Source organism: Miscanthus floridulus, chromosome 1 (assembly GCF_019320115.1).
Source record: "Miscanthus floridulus cultivar M001 chromosome 1, ASM1932011v1, whole genome shotgun sequence".
Taxonomy (NCBI): domain Eukaryota; kingdom Viridiplantae; phylum Streptophyta; class Magnoliopsida; order Poales; family Poaceae; genus Miscanthus; species Miscanthus floridulus.
Window position 1 is genome coordinate 126,125,737 of NC_089580.1, and position 17,557 is coordinate 126,143,293.

The 17,557-nt window shown below is 45.3% G+C and overlaps 2 protein-coding genes across 2 annotated transcripts; both read left to right on the forward strand.

Moving 5' to 3' along the window:
- The first annotated feature begins 1,170 nt into the window (after positions 1–1,170).
- On the forward strand, positions 1,171–6,222 carry LOC136540492 (ARF guanine-nucleotide exchange factor GNOM-like). Its single transcript, XM_066532504.1, has 2 exons — positions 1,171–2,058; positions 2,403–6,222. The coding sequence occupies exons 1-2, from the start codon at positions 1,321–1,323 to the stop codon at positions 5,949–5,951; spliced, it is 4,287 nt and encodes a 1,428-aa protein (XP_066388601.1). The 5' UTR covers positions 1,171–1,320; the 3' UTR covers positions 5,952–6,222.
- Positions 6,223–11,911: 5,689 nt separating this feature from the next.
- On the forward strand, positions 11,912–13,429 carry LOC136492962 (expansin-B6-like). Its single transcript, XM_066488987.1, has 3 exons — positions 11,912–12,158; positions 12,244–12,353; positions 12,669–13,429. The coding sequence occupies exons 1-3, from the start codon at positions 11,993–11,995 to the stop codon at positions 13,200–13,202; spliced, it is 810 nt and encodes a 269-aa protein (XP_066345084.1). The 5' UTR covers positions 11,912–11,992; the 3' UTR covers positions 13,203–13,429.
- The last annotated feature ends 4,128 nt before the right edge of the window (positions 13,430–17,557 follow it).

Consider the following 17,557-nt stretch of genomic DNA (forward strand, 5'->3'; position numbering starts at 1 on the left):
GGGGGTATGTGCGTGCTCCCCTGCTACTGCTTCTCAGTGACGCCTTCTACCGCACAACGGGCTTGCCCCTGGATGTCGATTGCCCTATGGGCAATGATAACACCCACGTGGACGATGCATGTACCATGTGGCGATCTTGTGTCCGCAATCCACGCCGATATGTACGTACCTATTATCCCTAGAACACCGATTGGACTCCTATGGCCTCCCGGTCGATTAGCACATAAATTTGCAATTTTATTACTATGGCTTCTAGATCTGTAATTAATGATTAAAATAATATTTTTTTAAAAAATAATCACACATTACACCGAAAGAATACGTTACCGTTACTTTCTATTTGTATATAATAAAGCTTGATCCGTTTCATAGCTGAGGTAGGATTTAATTTTTCCGGTAAGAGAGAAAATGATGGATCACTTTCCTGCCACTCCCACACAATCAAGACTTAGGGTCTATTTGATGCATTAGTGCCAATTGTTAGTAGCTAAAAATTAACACTAGTATATACAAGCACCCTAACTAATGGTTCAAAATAGACTATCTAGATAATAAAAAGATATTATCTTTAGCTTCCCTAAGCTAAGTACTAATACTATTTCTATCTTTAAATATAGTGGATTTTCAATTGCCCTAAGCCAAACCATGATAAGTTTTATCGACGGTAGAAAAGGACAATAATATTGACAATATCAAATAAACTTTATTACATATATGATGAAATATATTTTCATAATTTATCTTTTTGATCCGCTAGATGTTATTACTCTTCCCAATAAACTTGGTTAAATTTAGAATGGTTACTTAAATAAAATAACTAAAAATCCATTGTATCGAGGGAGAAACTCTAAAAATATAAGATCCAAACACGATTCAACTAATAGATTAATTAATACAGTAGCTTTGTTAATTAAAAAAACTATTGGTTAGTTTCCTTTTGATACTGCTACTAATATAATAGCATTAAAGGATCTAAATAGGACCTTTGGTCAAATTGAGGACAAAGTGTTGGTTACATATACTAACTTTGTGAAGTTTGAGATGTAATTCACAGCAAGATTTCCAATCAAAAGATGGAAAAGGATGTTCGGCCAAACAAAACCCGCCCAAAACCTGTATTTTTATTGTAAAAAGGAAAAGAAAAAAAGCAAATAAAGAAACCCTCACGACTGACTAGGAGGAGTTCTTCCAGATCCAGCCCTTGGCTCGCAGTACACCACAGCAGACCCAGATCTCAACGTGCCCCTTCTCTCAGATCTCAATTCCCAAATGCCCTCGCCGTCGTAGCTGCACCCCGACCCCGCGCGCTCGCTCGGATCCATGGGCGGGCTCAGGGCAGCATCGCCGTCAGGCGCAGGATCCGGAGCCGTCGCGGGGGCGGGATCCGATCACGGGGCGCCGCGACTGGCGATGGCGTGTGTGCTGGCGTCAGAGGCCGCCACGGTGCTCGCCGTCATGCGCCGCAACGTCCGCTGGGCGGGCGTCCGCTACGGCGACGGCGACGGCGGCGCGGGCGACGACGAGCACCTTGATCACCCGCTCGTCGCGGGGCTCAAGGCTCTCCGCCGCCGCGCTGCCGCGTGGGGCCACGGTCGCTGGGCGGGCGTCGAGCCGCTCCTCTACCTCCGACCCTTCCTCGATGTCGTCCGCTCCGACGAGACTGGGGCGCCCATCACGGGCGCTGCGCTCTCGTCGTTGCACAAGATCCTCACCCTTGACCTCGTCGGGCCCGGCGCACCAGGCGCCGCCGAGGCCATGGCCGCCGTCGTCGACGCCGTCACGGCCTGCCGCTTTGAGGTCACCGACCCGGCGTCCGAGGAGGCCGTCCTGGCAAGGGTCCTGCAAGTGCTGCTCGCCTGCGTGCGCAGCCGTGCAGCACCGGCGCTTGCCAACCACCACGTCTGCACGATCGTCAACACATGTTTCCGCGTCGTGCAGCAGGCTGGAACCAAGGGGGAGCTACTGCAGCGTGTCTCCCGCCAGACAATGCAGGAGGTTATACGAACTGTCTTTGCCCGCCTGCCGGACATTGATGTCACTGTGTTGTCCGAGGAGCAGGTATGGAGCATTGTTATACTCGCTATTACTTTGCTGTGGATGAACATGGAAAATGTTGCGATACCATTCCTCGCTTAGCATAATAACTCAACTTTCTCCTACTATGCTTATGTACATTGGTCTGAAGTGTAAACAAGTGAAATGATCTAGGTTTTTTTTGTCCTTAGTTTTAACTAATTGTTGTCATTTGAACAATATGACCACGTTGCAATTACTGACAGTCTGACACTAAGATCAGCTCTTGTTAGTTTGGAACCAAGCTTTTGTTAGTAGGAACTTGAAAGGCTCATATCTTCCTATACTAAATGAATTTTATTAATTTGCTGGTAGCATTTGTTATGCAGGTTGCTGGTGGCAAGAACCAATGTTTGGGTGCTGAGGAGACAGAGAACGGGAAGAGTGACTATGTATGTTTGAATAGCTCTGGCCATGAGGTGGGAGATGGTTCTGGTGTTGTGCAAGACAAAGACTTGATGGAGCCCTTTGGGGTTCCTTGTATGGTAGAGATATTGCAATTCTTGTGCTCCCTCTTGAACATAGCAGAAGACATTGAGGTGAACCCAAAGATGAATCCAATTGACTTTGATGAGGATGTGCCGCTTTTTGCTCTGGGGTTGATTAATTCGGCTATTGAGTTGTCGGCTTCGTCTATACACAGACATAAAAAACTTTTAGCATTTGTACAGGATGAATTGTTCCTCAATCTAATGCATTTTGGCTTGTCAATGAGCCCCCTGATCCTGTCGACAGTGTGCAGCATTGTTTTTACTCTCTTTTACCATCTGCGCCATGAACTTAAGCTGCAAATAGAGGCTTTCTTCTCATGTGTTATCCTAAGATTAGCACAGAGTAGATATGGAGCAAGTTATCAGCAGCAAGAAGTTGCCCTTGAGGCTCTAATTGATTTTTGCCGGCAGAAAGAGTTTATGGCTGAGATGTATGCAAATATGGACTGTGATTTACAGTGCTCAAATATTTTTGAAGAGTTAGCTAACCTTCTGTCTAAGAGCGCATTTCCTGTGAACAGTCCTTTGTCAGCTTTAAATGTGCTTGCTTTGGATGGTTTGGTTGCTGTCATTCAGGCAATGGCACAGCGGACTGATAATGCACCTCAACATCATGAGCAAACAGTGCCAGAAATAAGTGAATATTTTCCTTTCTGGCAGTTGAAGTGTGAGAGCAGTAATGATCCTGATCAGTGGGTTAAATTTGTCCACCAGCAGAAAAGCATCAAGAGAAAGCTAATGGTTGGTGTTGAACATTTTAATAGGGACAAAAGGAAGGGTTTTGAGTACCTACAAGGCGTTCATCTTTTGCCTGAAAAACTTGATCCACACAATGTTGCTCTGTTCTTTAGGTACACACCTGGGTTGGACAAGAATCTTCTTGGGGAGTACCTGGGTAATCACGATGAATTCTCTATTCAGGTCCTTCATGAATTTGCTCGAACCTTTGACTTCAAGGATATGAATTTGGATGCTGCCTTAAGGCTCTTCTTGGAAACTTTCCGGCTGCCTGGTGAGTCACAGAAGATACAGAGAATTCTTGAGGCCTTTTCTGAGCGATATTATGAACAGTCACCACAAATGTTTGTTAATAGAGATGCAGCTCTGGTGTTATCATATTCTGTAATCTTGCTCAATACTGATCAGCACAATGTAAGGGTTAAGAAGAAGATGACTGAGGAAGACTTTATTAGGAACAATCGCCGTATAAATGGAGGAAATGATCTGCCAAGAGAATTCTTGTCAGAGCTTTATTATTCTATTTGCCAGAATGAAATCAAAACTATTCCTGAGAAGGGAGCTGGGTGTTCTGAGATGTCTTTCAGTCGCTGGGTTGATCTAATGTGGAGGTCAAAGAGAACATCAATGTACATTGCTTGTGACTCCTACCCTTTTCTTGATCATGACATGTTTTCTGTTATGGCCGGACCAACAGTTGCTGCTGTTTCTGTGGTTTTTGATAATGTTGAGCATGGCCATGAAGAGGTTCTTACAGGGTGCATTGATGGCTTTCTGTCAGTGGCGAAATTGGCTGCATTCTATCATCTTGATGATGTTCTGAATGATCTTGTTGTGGCACTATCTAAATTCACCACTTTGTTGAACACTTCCTACATTGATGATCCTGTAACAGCTTTCGGGGAGGATACCAAGGCTAGAATGGCAACAGAAGCTGTTTTCACTATAGCAACTGCTTATGGTGATCACATACGCAGCGGATGGCGGAACATAATAGATTGTATTTTAAGATTGCATAAGATAGGACTTCTTCCTGGTCGCCTCACTGGCGATACAGCTGATGATCAGGAATCCTCTTCAGAGTCATTACCCGGCAAACTTACTTCATCCGCTCCTCAAGTTTTGCCAATTATCACTCCTCGGAAAACTTATGGACTGATGGGGAGGTTCAGCCAACTACTGTACTTAGATGCTGAGGAACCAAGGTCCCAACCAACTGAGGAGCAACTTGCTGCTCAGAGGAATGCTTCAAAGACTGTAAAGAAGTGCCAAATAGGTACCATCTTCACTGAGAGCAAATTCTTGCAAGCTGATTCGCTCTCAAATTTGGCAAGAGCCCTCATTCAGGCAGCAGGCAGACCTCAGAAAATCACCAGCTCACTTGATGATGAAGGCATAGCTGTCTTCTGCTTAGAGCTTCTAATTATTGTCACATTAAACAACAGAGACAGGATTGTTCTTTTGTGGCAGGATGTTTTTGAGCACATAACCCATATTGTCCAGTCCACGGTGATGCCCTGCAACCTAGTGGAGAAGGCTGTTTTTGGACTCCTGCACATCTGTCAGAGGTTGCTTCCCTATAAGGCGAACTTGGTAGATGATTTGCTGAGGTCATTGCAGCTTATTTTAAAACTTGATGCCCGTGTAGCTGATGCTTACTGTGAGAACATTACCTTGGAGGTCACACGGCTTGTCAAGGCCAATGCAACCCATATCAAATCCCAGATGGGTTGGCGGACTATCATTTCCTTGCTCTGCATCACGGCACGCCATCCTGATGCTTCTGATGCAGGATTTGAAGCCCTGGTTTTTATCATGTCAGAAGGAGCGCACCTCTCACCTGCCCACTTCATCCTTTCAGTGGAGGCATCAAGGCAGTTTGCAGAATCTCGGGTTGGGTCTGCAGAAAGATCTATCCATGCTTTGAACCTAATGGCAGACTCAGTTAACTGCCTTCTGCGATGGTCACGAGAGGTTAGAGAAGCTGGTGGAGAGGCAGACAGAATATTGGAAGGAATTGCTGAGATGTGGCTGCGGCTAGTGCAGGCTCTACGCAAGGTGTGCGTGGATCAAAGGGAAGAAGTGAGGAACCATGCGTTGTTATCGTTGCACAGATGCTTGGTAGTTGATGGAATATCAGTTAAGTCTTCAACATGGTTGATGGCATTTGACATTATTTTCCAGTTGCTTGACGAACTGTTGGAGATTGCTCAGAGCTACTCACCAAAGGATTTCAGAAACATGGAGGTGTCTCTCTTGCATGCTGTAAAACTGTTATGCAAGGTGTTCTTGCAGTCACTTAAAGACCTCTCAGGACAGGGCAGTTTTGATAAGCTGTGGTTGGAGGTCCTTGACATGATAGAGAAGTTCATGAAAGTCAAAGTGAGAGGGAGGAGGACTGAGAAGCTACAAGAGGCTATCCCAGAGTTAGTCAAGAACATACTGATGGTGATGAAAGCGAGTGGGATCCTGTCAAAAACAGGTGCAAGTGAAAACAGTTTCTGGGAAGCAACATGGCTTCAAGTTAACAAGATTGTGCCCTCTCTACAATCAGAATTTTTTCCTGACAATGAGGATGGAAGCACAACTCAAGTTGAAGAAAACAAATTGGATACACAAGCGCAATCTGACCAGAACAATGATCAATAGGACATTATACGTTCTCCCATCCAATCAAGTTAGTTGCAGCTGGATCCTTTCAACTTTTTGTTCCAAAACCATACACAGATGCTTGGCAGTTCTGTATGTGCCATTAGGAAGAGTAAGATGGTATATTGTAATTTTCTTAGTTTATATATATAATTTTGTTATTGACAAGGTTGTTGCTTTGGGCTTTATTGTTGCAACAGCAAAGTTGTATGATAAATATACTGTGTTACCGGCCTTGGAGAATCAAAGCTTTTGGCTGTTTATATTGTTATGATCCCGGCACCTGTGTACTGTACTACTGGGGAAAATTGTTTATAACAGTAGGTGTGAGGGTTTCCCCTTGCCATTATCTGGTGTTTCAAGGTGTCCAATATGAACGTGCTCTTCAGTTATTTCATATATGGGTGATATGCTGGATTGCTGGTTCATATGAATTTATTCACCTGTGAATGTGAAAGAGCTCAATAAAGATACCCTTGTTTTCCTTTATTTAGTAGAGGCCAGGCAGGAAGGACAAGCAGCTGAGAGCATGCATGCTTCCTTGCTCCTGCTGCATTCTTTTGTTCTTTTGCTTTATGTACCTCCTTCCTTGTTTAATTTCTATTCATAATAATGTTTCATAGGCTCAAATGGACATGCAGTGCTGTTGTCAAAATGTGCAAACATGTTTTTTTTTCTTACTGAAATTCAACTTATTTTCAGATTAAAATTTCAGAGTGGCAAGTTCTGAACAAATCAGATTTGGTTTGTAAACTCAAGGAAATCGCGTACCTTTTCAGATTCAGTTTGCAGAATTGGAAGGGTCTATTTATTCTGTGGAAAGTCTCGCAGATAGGAATTATGGTTTAATTTATTCAGTATGCTAATATTCATCCATTAGTACGTAATCTAGAAGTATTTTGTTTTCGTTCCTCATGGCTGTGTACATTAAAGCTTGTTTATGCTCTTTGGAATATTAGGACTGTAGCTTGACCGCAGAACTTAAAAAATGAAATGTGCATGATCTAATCGAAGGCTTTCTTAACTGAAAACTATGCATTACAACAAAGGTAACATTTCACATTGTTGAAAACTTCCAAATATGTGCATAATGCAGATAACTAAGAACCAAAAGCTGTTCAATCCTTCCCTTAAGAAAAAAAAAATGAGAGGAACCAAAAGAGTTTTGTGAAAAATGTATACATGGAGCTGCTGTGATGAAATCATTTTGGATTACTCTTATTTACTGCAATATATGAATGTACTTGGAAGCAAAGCTCGTATGGCATGTTCGTTTCAACGTGTGTCTGCAGTACTCCTAATGATCCTAGAAATCTAGCTGTTCAGTCTTTATTTCATTATTTGAAGGCCAAAAATTGTTCTTTGGTTCATTGTGGTTCAGCTGTCAAAACGAAATTCAATGTTTATGGACTGATGAATTGCCAGATACATGTTTGTTGCAACCTGATTCGTGCCAATTCTTGGGTAACATGCATGAACATATAGAGCTTTTATTTGTGATGTGCTTCTTATCTGGATTAGCTTTGTTGGACACTTGGACCATGTAAGGTACTGAAGTAAGCAAACTTTGTTGCACAGACTCGACATTGGATTTAACATTGAACTGACATTTGATCATTCCTTCTTTCTTGTACATACAAGAAATTGAAAGATGCACATGTTTCGCTGTTCTTAGCAAAAGGCTATCCAGTGATGAATTAGCTGAAAGCTATGCGCAACTCATATGCCATAGATTCTGGCAATGAAGTATCAGAACTTGTAAGTTAAAATTCATTTCGTCAACTAGACCCTTTTTCATGAGTCCCGTAAAGCCATTGACAGTATAAGCATAATACCTCTGTTCTCATTACTAAAACAAGCTGGGCTGCAGCAAAGCCGCTTGCTGAAAAACCATAGACAGATGTGTGGTAAGCTTATTGGCTGCAATTCCACGATTCAGATGATTTGACCCTGTAACAAAACCATGTGACTATGTGAGGTTTGTGCAATCACGAGTTATGGGTCCAATGGATGGTTGTCAAATAGGTTTATTGATCTGTCTTAGTCTGGACTTTCTTTTATGAGTTGTTTTCTTAGTTTGTGGCGGTGAGGTGCTAAGAATTATCCTTTGAATATTGATTATAAACCAAAATCTTATAATAATTGGTCTGATTCTACCGCTAGGTAGATGAAGCCGGGTATGAAATATCCTTTATCTAAAAAAAAAAATGGAGGTGGTCATTAGATTGACTTTTCGTGCTGTTGCAACCCACCCACCTTTACGTTGACTAGCGCGCGCGCGGCCGACCTCATTTTGCCGCTCTCCCGGCCTCCCCTCAAGCGTCTCCGCGACCGTGGGCGGCCGGTAAACTTGCGGGGGGGGCGCCTGTTATGCTTGCGCACGCACGCACACAGCAGCACGGGCCGCACCCTTGCTGCTATACGCTATCCGCCGCGTACGCTACACGTGAGCGACGCCGGCCGCGCGCGGCTACGGACAAGGACAACGGCGTCCTCCGCTCCGCTGAACGCTACCTTGCTGCACGGCGATGCTACAAACAGACCAACCTTTCATCTTTACGAAACAATAGTGCATAAGTATATGCTACATACACTCATCCTATGGACGCACCTAATCTGGTCAGCCCTACTAGAATCTGAAATGCCTGGCAAAGTAATTTAGAAAATTGCCCAAGTTGATTTGATACAAGTCTTTTCTCGCGTGATAAAGAAGTCCACCGATCATAGCTTGTGCATAGGACATTAGGATTCATCGTGGCTGCTCTAAGTCGTAGGCAGCGTTAGACGTTCTTAGTACCCACTAGCTTAAAGAATTCAGGTGTCAGATGTACGAGACGTCGATGACAAGCCTTGACGCGCCGTTCTGTTTTCACAGCGCGCGCGGATCGTACGTCCGTTCGTACTTCATCTGCCTGCTCGTTGCACGCAGCTAACCATAGCATGTGTAGCACAATCGTAAAGGAATAATAATACGTCTGTGATGATTGATTTCCATGATCCGAAGATTCAATAACGTCTAGAGCGTTTAATCGGTCCGCCGGCCGTCCAGTTTTTTAAATTGCTTGTGCCCGCTACCTCCCTTTTGTTAGTGAAACAAATGAACGGGATGTCCGTATGACTCAAAAGTGAGGGGCCGGGTGAATTGGAGTTAACACTAATCAAGGTTCCAAGTACAACGGTGATCTAAGATAAATCTAATCAACGCTATCTAAATGTGCAGATAAGTTTTATCTAGTGTTTCACCCACCTATAAACTAAGTTTTTGTTTTGCTCGCAAAAAAAACACTAAGTTTTGCAACTAGCTAGAGTCAATTCTATCACTAACCTATATCAAGCTACTCTAGAAAAAGTAAAAGCACACAATGAGTGAGGACCAAGGAATATACATATTTTTGCTAAGAGGATATGTTAAACTCAAAATTATTCATTAGATCCTTTTTAACAATGTCAATTAGGTATCATAACTAAGTGGATCCTAGTTGTTCAATTCTTTGATAACTAATAAGGTCATCCTTTGCTAAAGAGAAATGATCACTATGGGTCAAGACTTGTGATGATCAAGAGACACAAACTCTTAGCATAAAGATCTATCCCATGGTATTTTGGTGGGAAATGCACCACCATCTGTCCATGCTGAAGTTCCACAAAGACTCTAGTCGAAGTCAAGTGAGCAACTTACTATAAATTTTGGTCATTTTGAAGTCTCTTTCAGTTAACATGATGTTGTATTCATTATAGAGCTTCTTCACTAAGGATGGGCTCTCCTCGTCCTAAGAGAAAGCCCTGTCTCTGCTCCACACCAAGTCGGAGGGTCGAAGATGCCGATGAGCCAAAAACCCTAAGGAGCAAATGCACCTCACGTACAAATGGGCTTCACTCCTTAAACCATCAACAACTGGAGCTCACTTTCTTCTAGACCTATAACACTAATCCCTCACCCACTCACTCACACTTGTGCTAATCATCTCGATGATCACTCTTAGCACTTTGGTATCTTGCTTCTTCTCAAATGTATATGCCTTCTTATAGGAGCTGTACCAACCTCAAATAGCACCACGGCACTACCAGATTGGTGGTGTTCTCCTAGTGCCATGAACACTCAGGGTACGGCTGAAAGCACACGGTAATTAGCTTCTCTGAGCACACGTACACGGAAAATCATCCGTCGGAGGCCTTCATTTGGGAAATTTCAGATGCGCCGAGTGCCTTTTGTTTGTTTGATCGGAGGATTCTGAATTCCCTGTGCATGATCTGTTTACTCGGGGGTGGGAAATCATCACTCAAAAAGGTAGATATTGACGGCAGTTTCATTAACGGCTAAGTTTGTCACTTCAGCACTCAGTGTTTTGGTCACTTTAGCACTTGGAAATCACATTCACCAAATGCAATCACAAGGCTCCATGTGCAAGTTCCGAGTCATGTGTATCTTTTCGAGATAAGTTTAGAACACAAGGGATTTATTCCGTGTGTTTGTTACGAATGCTCGGACAACCCCACCGCACAAGAAGAAATTGCAAATTCTAGTGGCGTGGAAGGGGTATAAATAGCTTCATTGACAAAAACTAGTTGTTGCGCTAATGGTTACAATTTTTTATACTCAAAAGTAAAAGCATCAAATTTTTCTCGTGAACACCAAAATATCTGAACACTGGATAACCCTAGGCTAAAAGATATATTAACGCCTAAATTGCCTATGAGTTTCTTTTTTAGAAATGGCACAATGTGCGGTACGCACATATAGCAACCCAATGACAAAGGATATAAGCCATTACAAATGTCATTTTTTCATATTGCATCCTTAGAATCTATGATGAGGCCTGTAAATCACATAATTGAGAAACATGTTAAACATAATATCTTACGTCGCTCAATTATCAAAATCATGAAGCATGACTTACTCGGGCTACGTTTGCTACACTTAGGGCATGTCTGAATTATCTCCTCTAAACTTTAGAGCTCTTAAAACTTTAGAGCGCTTTAGCTCAGTTTTGAGCTCTAAAACTCTATGGTAAAGTGGACTAAAATTTAGAGTTAATTCTAAACCACCTGTTTAGAGACTTAATTTAGCTCTAGCTCTAAAGTTTAGAGGCCTAAATTTTAGAGGGGTGAATCCGAACAGGCCCTTAGCCAAAGGGCACTGGTGAGGTTTTGCGCGATGCAAATTTATACAGCATAAAAAAATCAAACATCGACAGAACTGTACAAATTTGTTTGATTTTAAGAGAAAAAACAGGGATACTTTGCATTTTTCATTCCGAAATACATGTTGTCTTCATTGTCAACGAATACGTAGACTACATTAAAAACTTAGTTAGCTGAAAATACCACATCAGTGGCTCTAACTTAGGTATAAACCTAAATTCGAGCATGTAGCAGTTATTCAAAACTAAGGCCTAGTTTAGTTCCAAAATTTTTGGCAAAATAGGCACTGTAGCATTTTCGTTGTTATTTGGTAAATAGTGTCCAATCATAGTCTAATTAGGCTTAAAAATTCGTCTCGTGGATTTCGTCTAAACTGTGTAATTAGTTTTATTTTTTATTTATATTTAATGCTTCATGCATGCGTCCAAAGATTCGATGTGACGGGGAATGTAAAAAATTTTGCAAAATTTTTTGCAAACTAAACTGGACCTAAATGCGAGCATGCCACGGCAATCGTACTGATTATACAGAGAACCAAACTCCAAGATTCTAATTTTACCAATCATTGCCAGGGCTTCACTTCCCAATGGTACGAGCTGCAATTCATGATCGCATTCTGCAACCGCCGGCAGCAGGGTCGCCAGCCGCCTACTCCATTTCGCCTGGTGGTCATGTGACCTTGCACCTCTAACACGGCAAGCCCGTCGTACGCGACGAGCCGAACGGCGACCCTTGATGCCAATTTGATCAACCCGGCCGGCTTTCGCCTGCCTATAAATGCACCGGCAGTGTCGTCCTCCGGTCGACCAACAAAAACACCGACGACCGAACATCCAAGTACAAGTACTCGCTAATCTTGAAAATTATAAGTGACTAGCTGCTGGTTCCATCGAGCTGAGATGGCCGCCGCCGTGATCTCCATCTCCTCCTCAAAGGTTGCTGCACTCGCTGCACTGTTCGTGGTGCTCGCGATGTACGCCGAGGCGGCGAGCCCCAACGGCGGCTGGCAGGCGGCCAAGGCCACCTGGTACGGCGCGCCCAACGGCGCCGGCCCTGACGACAACGGTACGTGCGTGCGTCCCCGCACACGGTGGTTGCTACTACCAATGCCCGTGTGCATGTCTGACGTTGTCGTGTCATATCTGTGCAGGCGGCGCGTGCGGGTTCAAGAACACCAACCAGTACCCGTACATGTCCATGACGTCGTGCGGTAACCAGCCCCTGTTCAAGGACGGCAAGGGCTGCGGCGCATGCTACCAGGTAGTAGAGTACTCTACAAATAAATTACTAGTTAATCTAGACACAGTTACTACTCTAACCTAGTCAGCAGTGGCGGATGCAGAACAGAATTGAAGGTCTCTTCTTTTTCCTCTCTTCATTTTATTCTTTCCTTCACCTCTTCTTCTCCCTCATCCTCCCCATATTTCCATTGATGCATCAGCTATAGGGGGAGCCCCCCCCCCCCCCCCCCCCCCTAGATCCGCCCCTGCTGGTCAGTTAATTTGATAGTAGGTCAACCGTAGCAGTAACCCTTTAATATCCTCGATACTGACGACGTTGTTGAAAACCCATCAGATACGGTGCCTCAATAGCACCCACGACGCTTGCTCCGGCAGAGCGAAGCGTGTGATCATCACCGACATGAACTACTACCCGGTGTCCAAGTACCACTTCGACCTCAGCGGCACGGCGTTCGGCGCCATGGCCAAGACCGGGCTCAACGACAAGCTCCGCCACGCGGGCATCATCGACATCCAGTTCAGGCGGGTGCCCTGCAACTACAATGGCCTGAACGTCAACTTCCGCGTCCAGGTGGGCTCCAACCCGAACTACTTCGCGGTGCTGGTGCAGTACGCGGGCAAGGACGGCGCCGCGGTGCAGCTGGACCTGATGGAGACCGACAGGGCCACCGGCAAGCCGACGGGCGTGTGGACGCCGATGCGCGTGTCGTGGGGCGCCGTCTGGCGCCTGGACACCAAGCGCCCGCTGCAGCCGCCCTTCTCGCTGCGCGTTCGGAGCGACTCCGGCAAGACGCTGGTGGCCAACAACGTCATCCCGGCCGACTGGAAGCCGATGACCGACTACCCCTCCTCCGTCCAGTTCCCCTAGCCGCGCGCTGTGATCACCCGGATCGTTGTTATTCGTCCGATTAATTATATTGCTTAATTATGTGTTGTCGTTGTGAGTAGAGGCTAGACCCTCGTTCCATTATCTGAAAATTTTGTGTTGTCGACGTTGTAAGTACCTGTCTTCAGATGCGTGGGATAATGGAGGAGGCAATGTGATCTCCCGCCCACCATTGCAACATTTGAAAATAATAACATGCTGTTTGTTTAGGCTTTTGTTGTTGATTGAAAAGGTGGCTTTTACGAGCTACTGAAATATTCGTACTAGGCTGCGCTTTGTTTAGGCCTCGCGATGGGCGCGCGCGGGCAGCCGGGTTACTTGTGCGAGCACGGCGGAACGGGCTGCTTGCGGAGGTACGCTAGCTGCGTACGCTTCACGTGAGCAATGCCACAGCTCAGGGCTACGGGCGGCCGCATCCTCTGCTTGCGATGTTACCCTCATTGCATGGATCACAAGTATAGGACATGTTTGGATCCTGTGAATTGAAACAGATATCTACAAAATGCTTCCCATTTCATTATTAGATTATTTTTCAATTTCTCTCAATTCTTGAGAACCAAACAGGGCTTCATCTTTTGGAATGAGTGAAAAATAGAGAAATTCTACAAAAAAATCCTATAAAAAACTTTAGGAATAAAGAATTCGGTTGCTACAAATCTTGTGAGATTCTTATAGAACGGCTTGTTTCTGTTAGTACTGTAGCCCATCCGGCAATAGGCACTGCCGAAGCAGAGGAAGGCGATGAGGAGACTGATGGTGGCCCCAGGCGCGGTACAAGGATGAAGAAGCCGAATCCATGTTTCGACACCAAGACCTGGGTGCGTGAGTGAGCGCGGCTGCGCTGGCGAGGCGCTGGCCTCTGTAACTACCTAAGGCACTGGGAGAGACGTGAGGAAGGGGGGAACGATTTTGTAACAAACCTATTCTGTTCTATCTAAGCACTCGTCCGTACTAATTTCCCTGTTCTTCTTCTTCCTCCTTCCCAATTCTCTTCCAATCCCTTCCCCAATCCCTCTCGATCTGGTTCCACTGCTAACAGTTTCATAGGAATTTTGGAGTAGTCCTACCAATACACAAAAATTCAAGGAAACTTTCTCTTATTGAATTACTGTGTTTTTTCCTGCGCTCCATCCAAACGTTTGATCTTGTGTTTCATGTATTATTTTCAATATATTCGTGCATTTAATTTCATTTTTCCTATTCTATGTGAATCTTGCGTTCCAAAGAGACCCTAACTGTGATCACAATCGTAAGATTGTGCGGGGACTACACTAGGAACTCAGGCATTCGAAGGTTGCTTCTACTTGCATTGGCGGTGGTTTGTTTACATACACAACTTCATAGTCAAATCAATATTTTTTGGTAGGATTTGTGTCAGCAAGTGCCTCATTCCAAACACATGCAAGAATGTAAGTGTAATTTGGGTTTGGGTGGTTGCAAAAATGTATTGTATGAAACAATGATTCCACTAAGAGCATTCTCTATTTTTGGTGCCCAGAACCTACCACATTATGTAGTCAAGTCTTTTTGGTTGGCCTCAGCCACCTCTGGCCACCCACCTCCAATCGGCCCATTGCCACTTGGGGCCTGCAAGAGCCGGCTGGGATAGGCTGCTAACTACCATGGGCCGCAACAACACCATGGGTCAAGCCAGTGGGCAAACGGGGAAGGCTACTAACAACAACCAAGCATCGGCTAGAGGTGGCCAGCGACCGGCTAGGGCATGAGAACTTGAACATGTAATCAATTTTTGCGAAGCAACGTGTTGGAAAATGCTGGTTGGACAGCCAATAGGGGCACAGATCTTTGATGCAACATGGCGTTAGTTTTGGGCAATTCGTAAAACAGAGCGGTTATTTTTGTTGTTGTTTTATGGGAGCCTCCTCCCTGTCCACCCAAAATCAGTTTTTTTTCCGGTGACTTAAGTGGTTGGAGTTGCTCTTACCGGCTAACTTCTATACACCACTCACCCTTCTTACTTGTGACATTGTAGATCATCATTTCCAAAACAAAATAAAACAAGTGTTGGTCACTACCATTGCTTCGGATTATTTGATGCTTGGGTTGGTTGATCTCAAAAGTAAATGTATGCTAACCTCATGTTGTCATGAAACTCAGAACCTTGTATTCCAATGAGATCGGACACTAATAAGTATGATAAGTTTATAAAATTAGCTAAGTAAAATGAAGAATAGTGGGTCTTTTCGACCCCAACGGTTCTCCACTAGGGCAACTCGGGTAGACACCACTGAGTGACACCCCGCCCTTTGCTAAACCTGCCTCTCCCCCACCGAATGCCATGCACCCGCAAGGATGGTGGCAGGGAACTTTCTTCCATGAGGTGGTGGCTGAGAGCTCCATGCTGGTGGCTACTTGCGCGTCATCAACATACAGTGGCTAGAGGCATGGCCGCACAGCTTTGGTGAGCGACTCGCTAGATCCGAGGCCTGCAGGCGGAGCGCCAACAGAGGATCTAGATCCGGTGCTAGATAGTTTCTTTGGGGCATCATCCTCCCTCTAGACTAGAGGGCACCATTCTTCTCGAGGCTAGCCTCGTCTCTTTGATCATCATTGGGCTGCTATGCCCTCTGACGGGGTTGTAGCCATGGGATGGTGAGGTGCTAACACAATGGCTAGTGTGTGAGAGGAGAGCATGTCCAATGACCCCAATGCGTGGGTGAGCAGGTGGAGTGGGAGTTTTTGTGCATGGGTTCGGAGGTGCCATGGCTACTACAAGCAATGGAGGGGGTCACTACTGGATTAAGGCGATTTGCCGGGTGCCGAATGCACCCGGCAAAGGCTACTTTGCACTCGGCAAAGCCTTTGCCGGGTGCAGCACTCGGCAAAGAGCCTCCGGCCAAAAATTAGTCGGCAAAGATTTCTTTGCCGGGTGCTTTTTATCGGGCACTCGGCAAAGACTTTGCCGAGTGCAAACCCGGCACCCGGCAAAAAAAAGTGGTCGTTACGGCGCCGGCTCCGTCATCCCTTGCTTTGCCGGGTGCCATGTCAGAGGCACCCGACAAAGATTTTTTTAATTTTTTTTTCAAATTTTCTTTGCCGGGTGCCGTGCCGGGAGGCACCCGGCAAAGAATTTTTTATTTTTTTTAATAATTTCTTTGCCGGGTGTCGCGCCGCGGGGGCACCCGGCAAAGAGTTTTTTATTTTTTTCGTAATTTCTTTGCCGGGTGCCAGATCATGGGGCACCCGGCAAAGAATTTTTTTTTTTGAAAAAACTTTGCCGGGTGCCCTGGCCCTGGCACTCGGCAAAGCTGGGAATTCCTTTCAGAGAATTCCCAGCTTTGCCGAGTGCCAGGGCCAGGGCACCCGGCAAAGCCTCAAAAATTAATTTTTTTATTTTGTTTTTTGATTCTATAATCACAAACACAGCATATAAAAGATATATATCACATCTGAAGCATCAAACAGACAATATAGCATATATATATCACATCCATCTCATCACAAACTCAATACCACACATATATATCACATCGCGAATACAATATCTCACATACACGACATCACAAACATAATAGGTCCAATTACCATCGAAACAAGTCGATAGTGGATCACAGTGCATCACATGTCCATCAAGCGGTGAAAAAGAGATACAAACTAAAGGTGGGGAGGAAACTGAGTGCCTGGTGAAGGAAACTCGGCACCGCCTGCTTGCGCCTGAGATGGGTCATTCGAACCCGCCGACGGAGGCTGCATAAAGGACAAGATATTCAGGCGCTTACAGTGGGTCATCTAATGAAAGCACTAGTCGAAGCAATATGGATTCATACTCACTGGACTAGCTACAACTGGCGGCGGCGCTGGAGCGAACATCGGCACAGGTACACCGTTCACTTGCCCAAAGTTCTGCAGGAAGATCGTAATCTCCGCCAGCTGCTTGGCCTGTCTCTCCCGCTCGGCCCGCTCGGCTTGTCTTTCCTGCTCGGCCACCTCGGTCCTCGCCGCCAGGTCCCGCAGCTCCTGAGCCATCCTTTCGTTATCGGCTTGCAACATTTCAATCGAATGTTTTAGTAATGTAAAGGTAACTAAGTTATGTAAAGATCAATGTACGAAGAGTTAAACTGGACTAACCTGGAGTGCGTCGACCCGCTGCTGTGAAGGGGACGGCCATTGGCGTATGGCCGGGCCTCCGCTCGGGGTACTTGCTCGGATCTGGGAGAGGGAGGGAACAGAGCCGGACTCGAGGGTGCCATCGCCAAGCCAGTACCGCCCATGCTTCTTGCCCTGTCCGATCCTCATGACAGTCGTGCCATCAATGTCGTCGGTGCTCGGATCCTAGTCTAGCCCCTGGACCGACCTTGCGTCCGACGCGTAGGAGC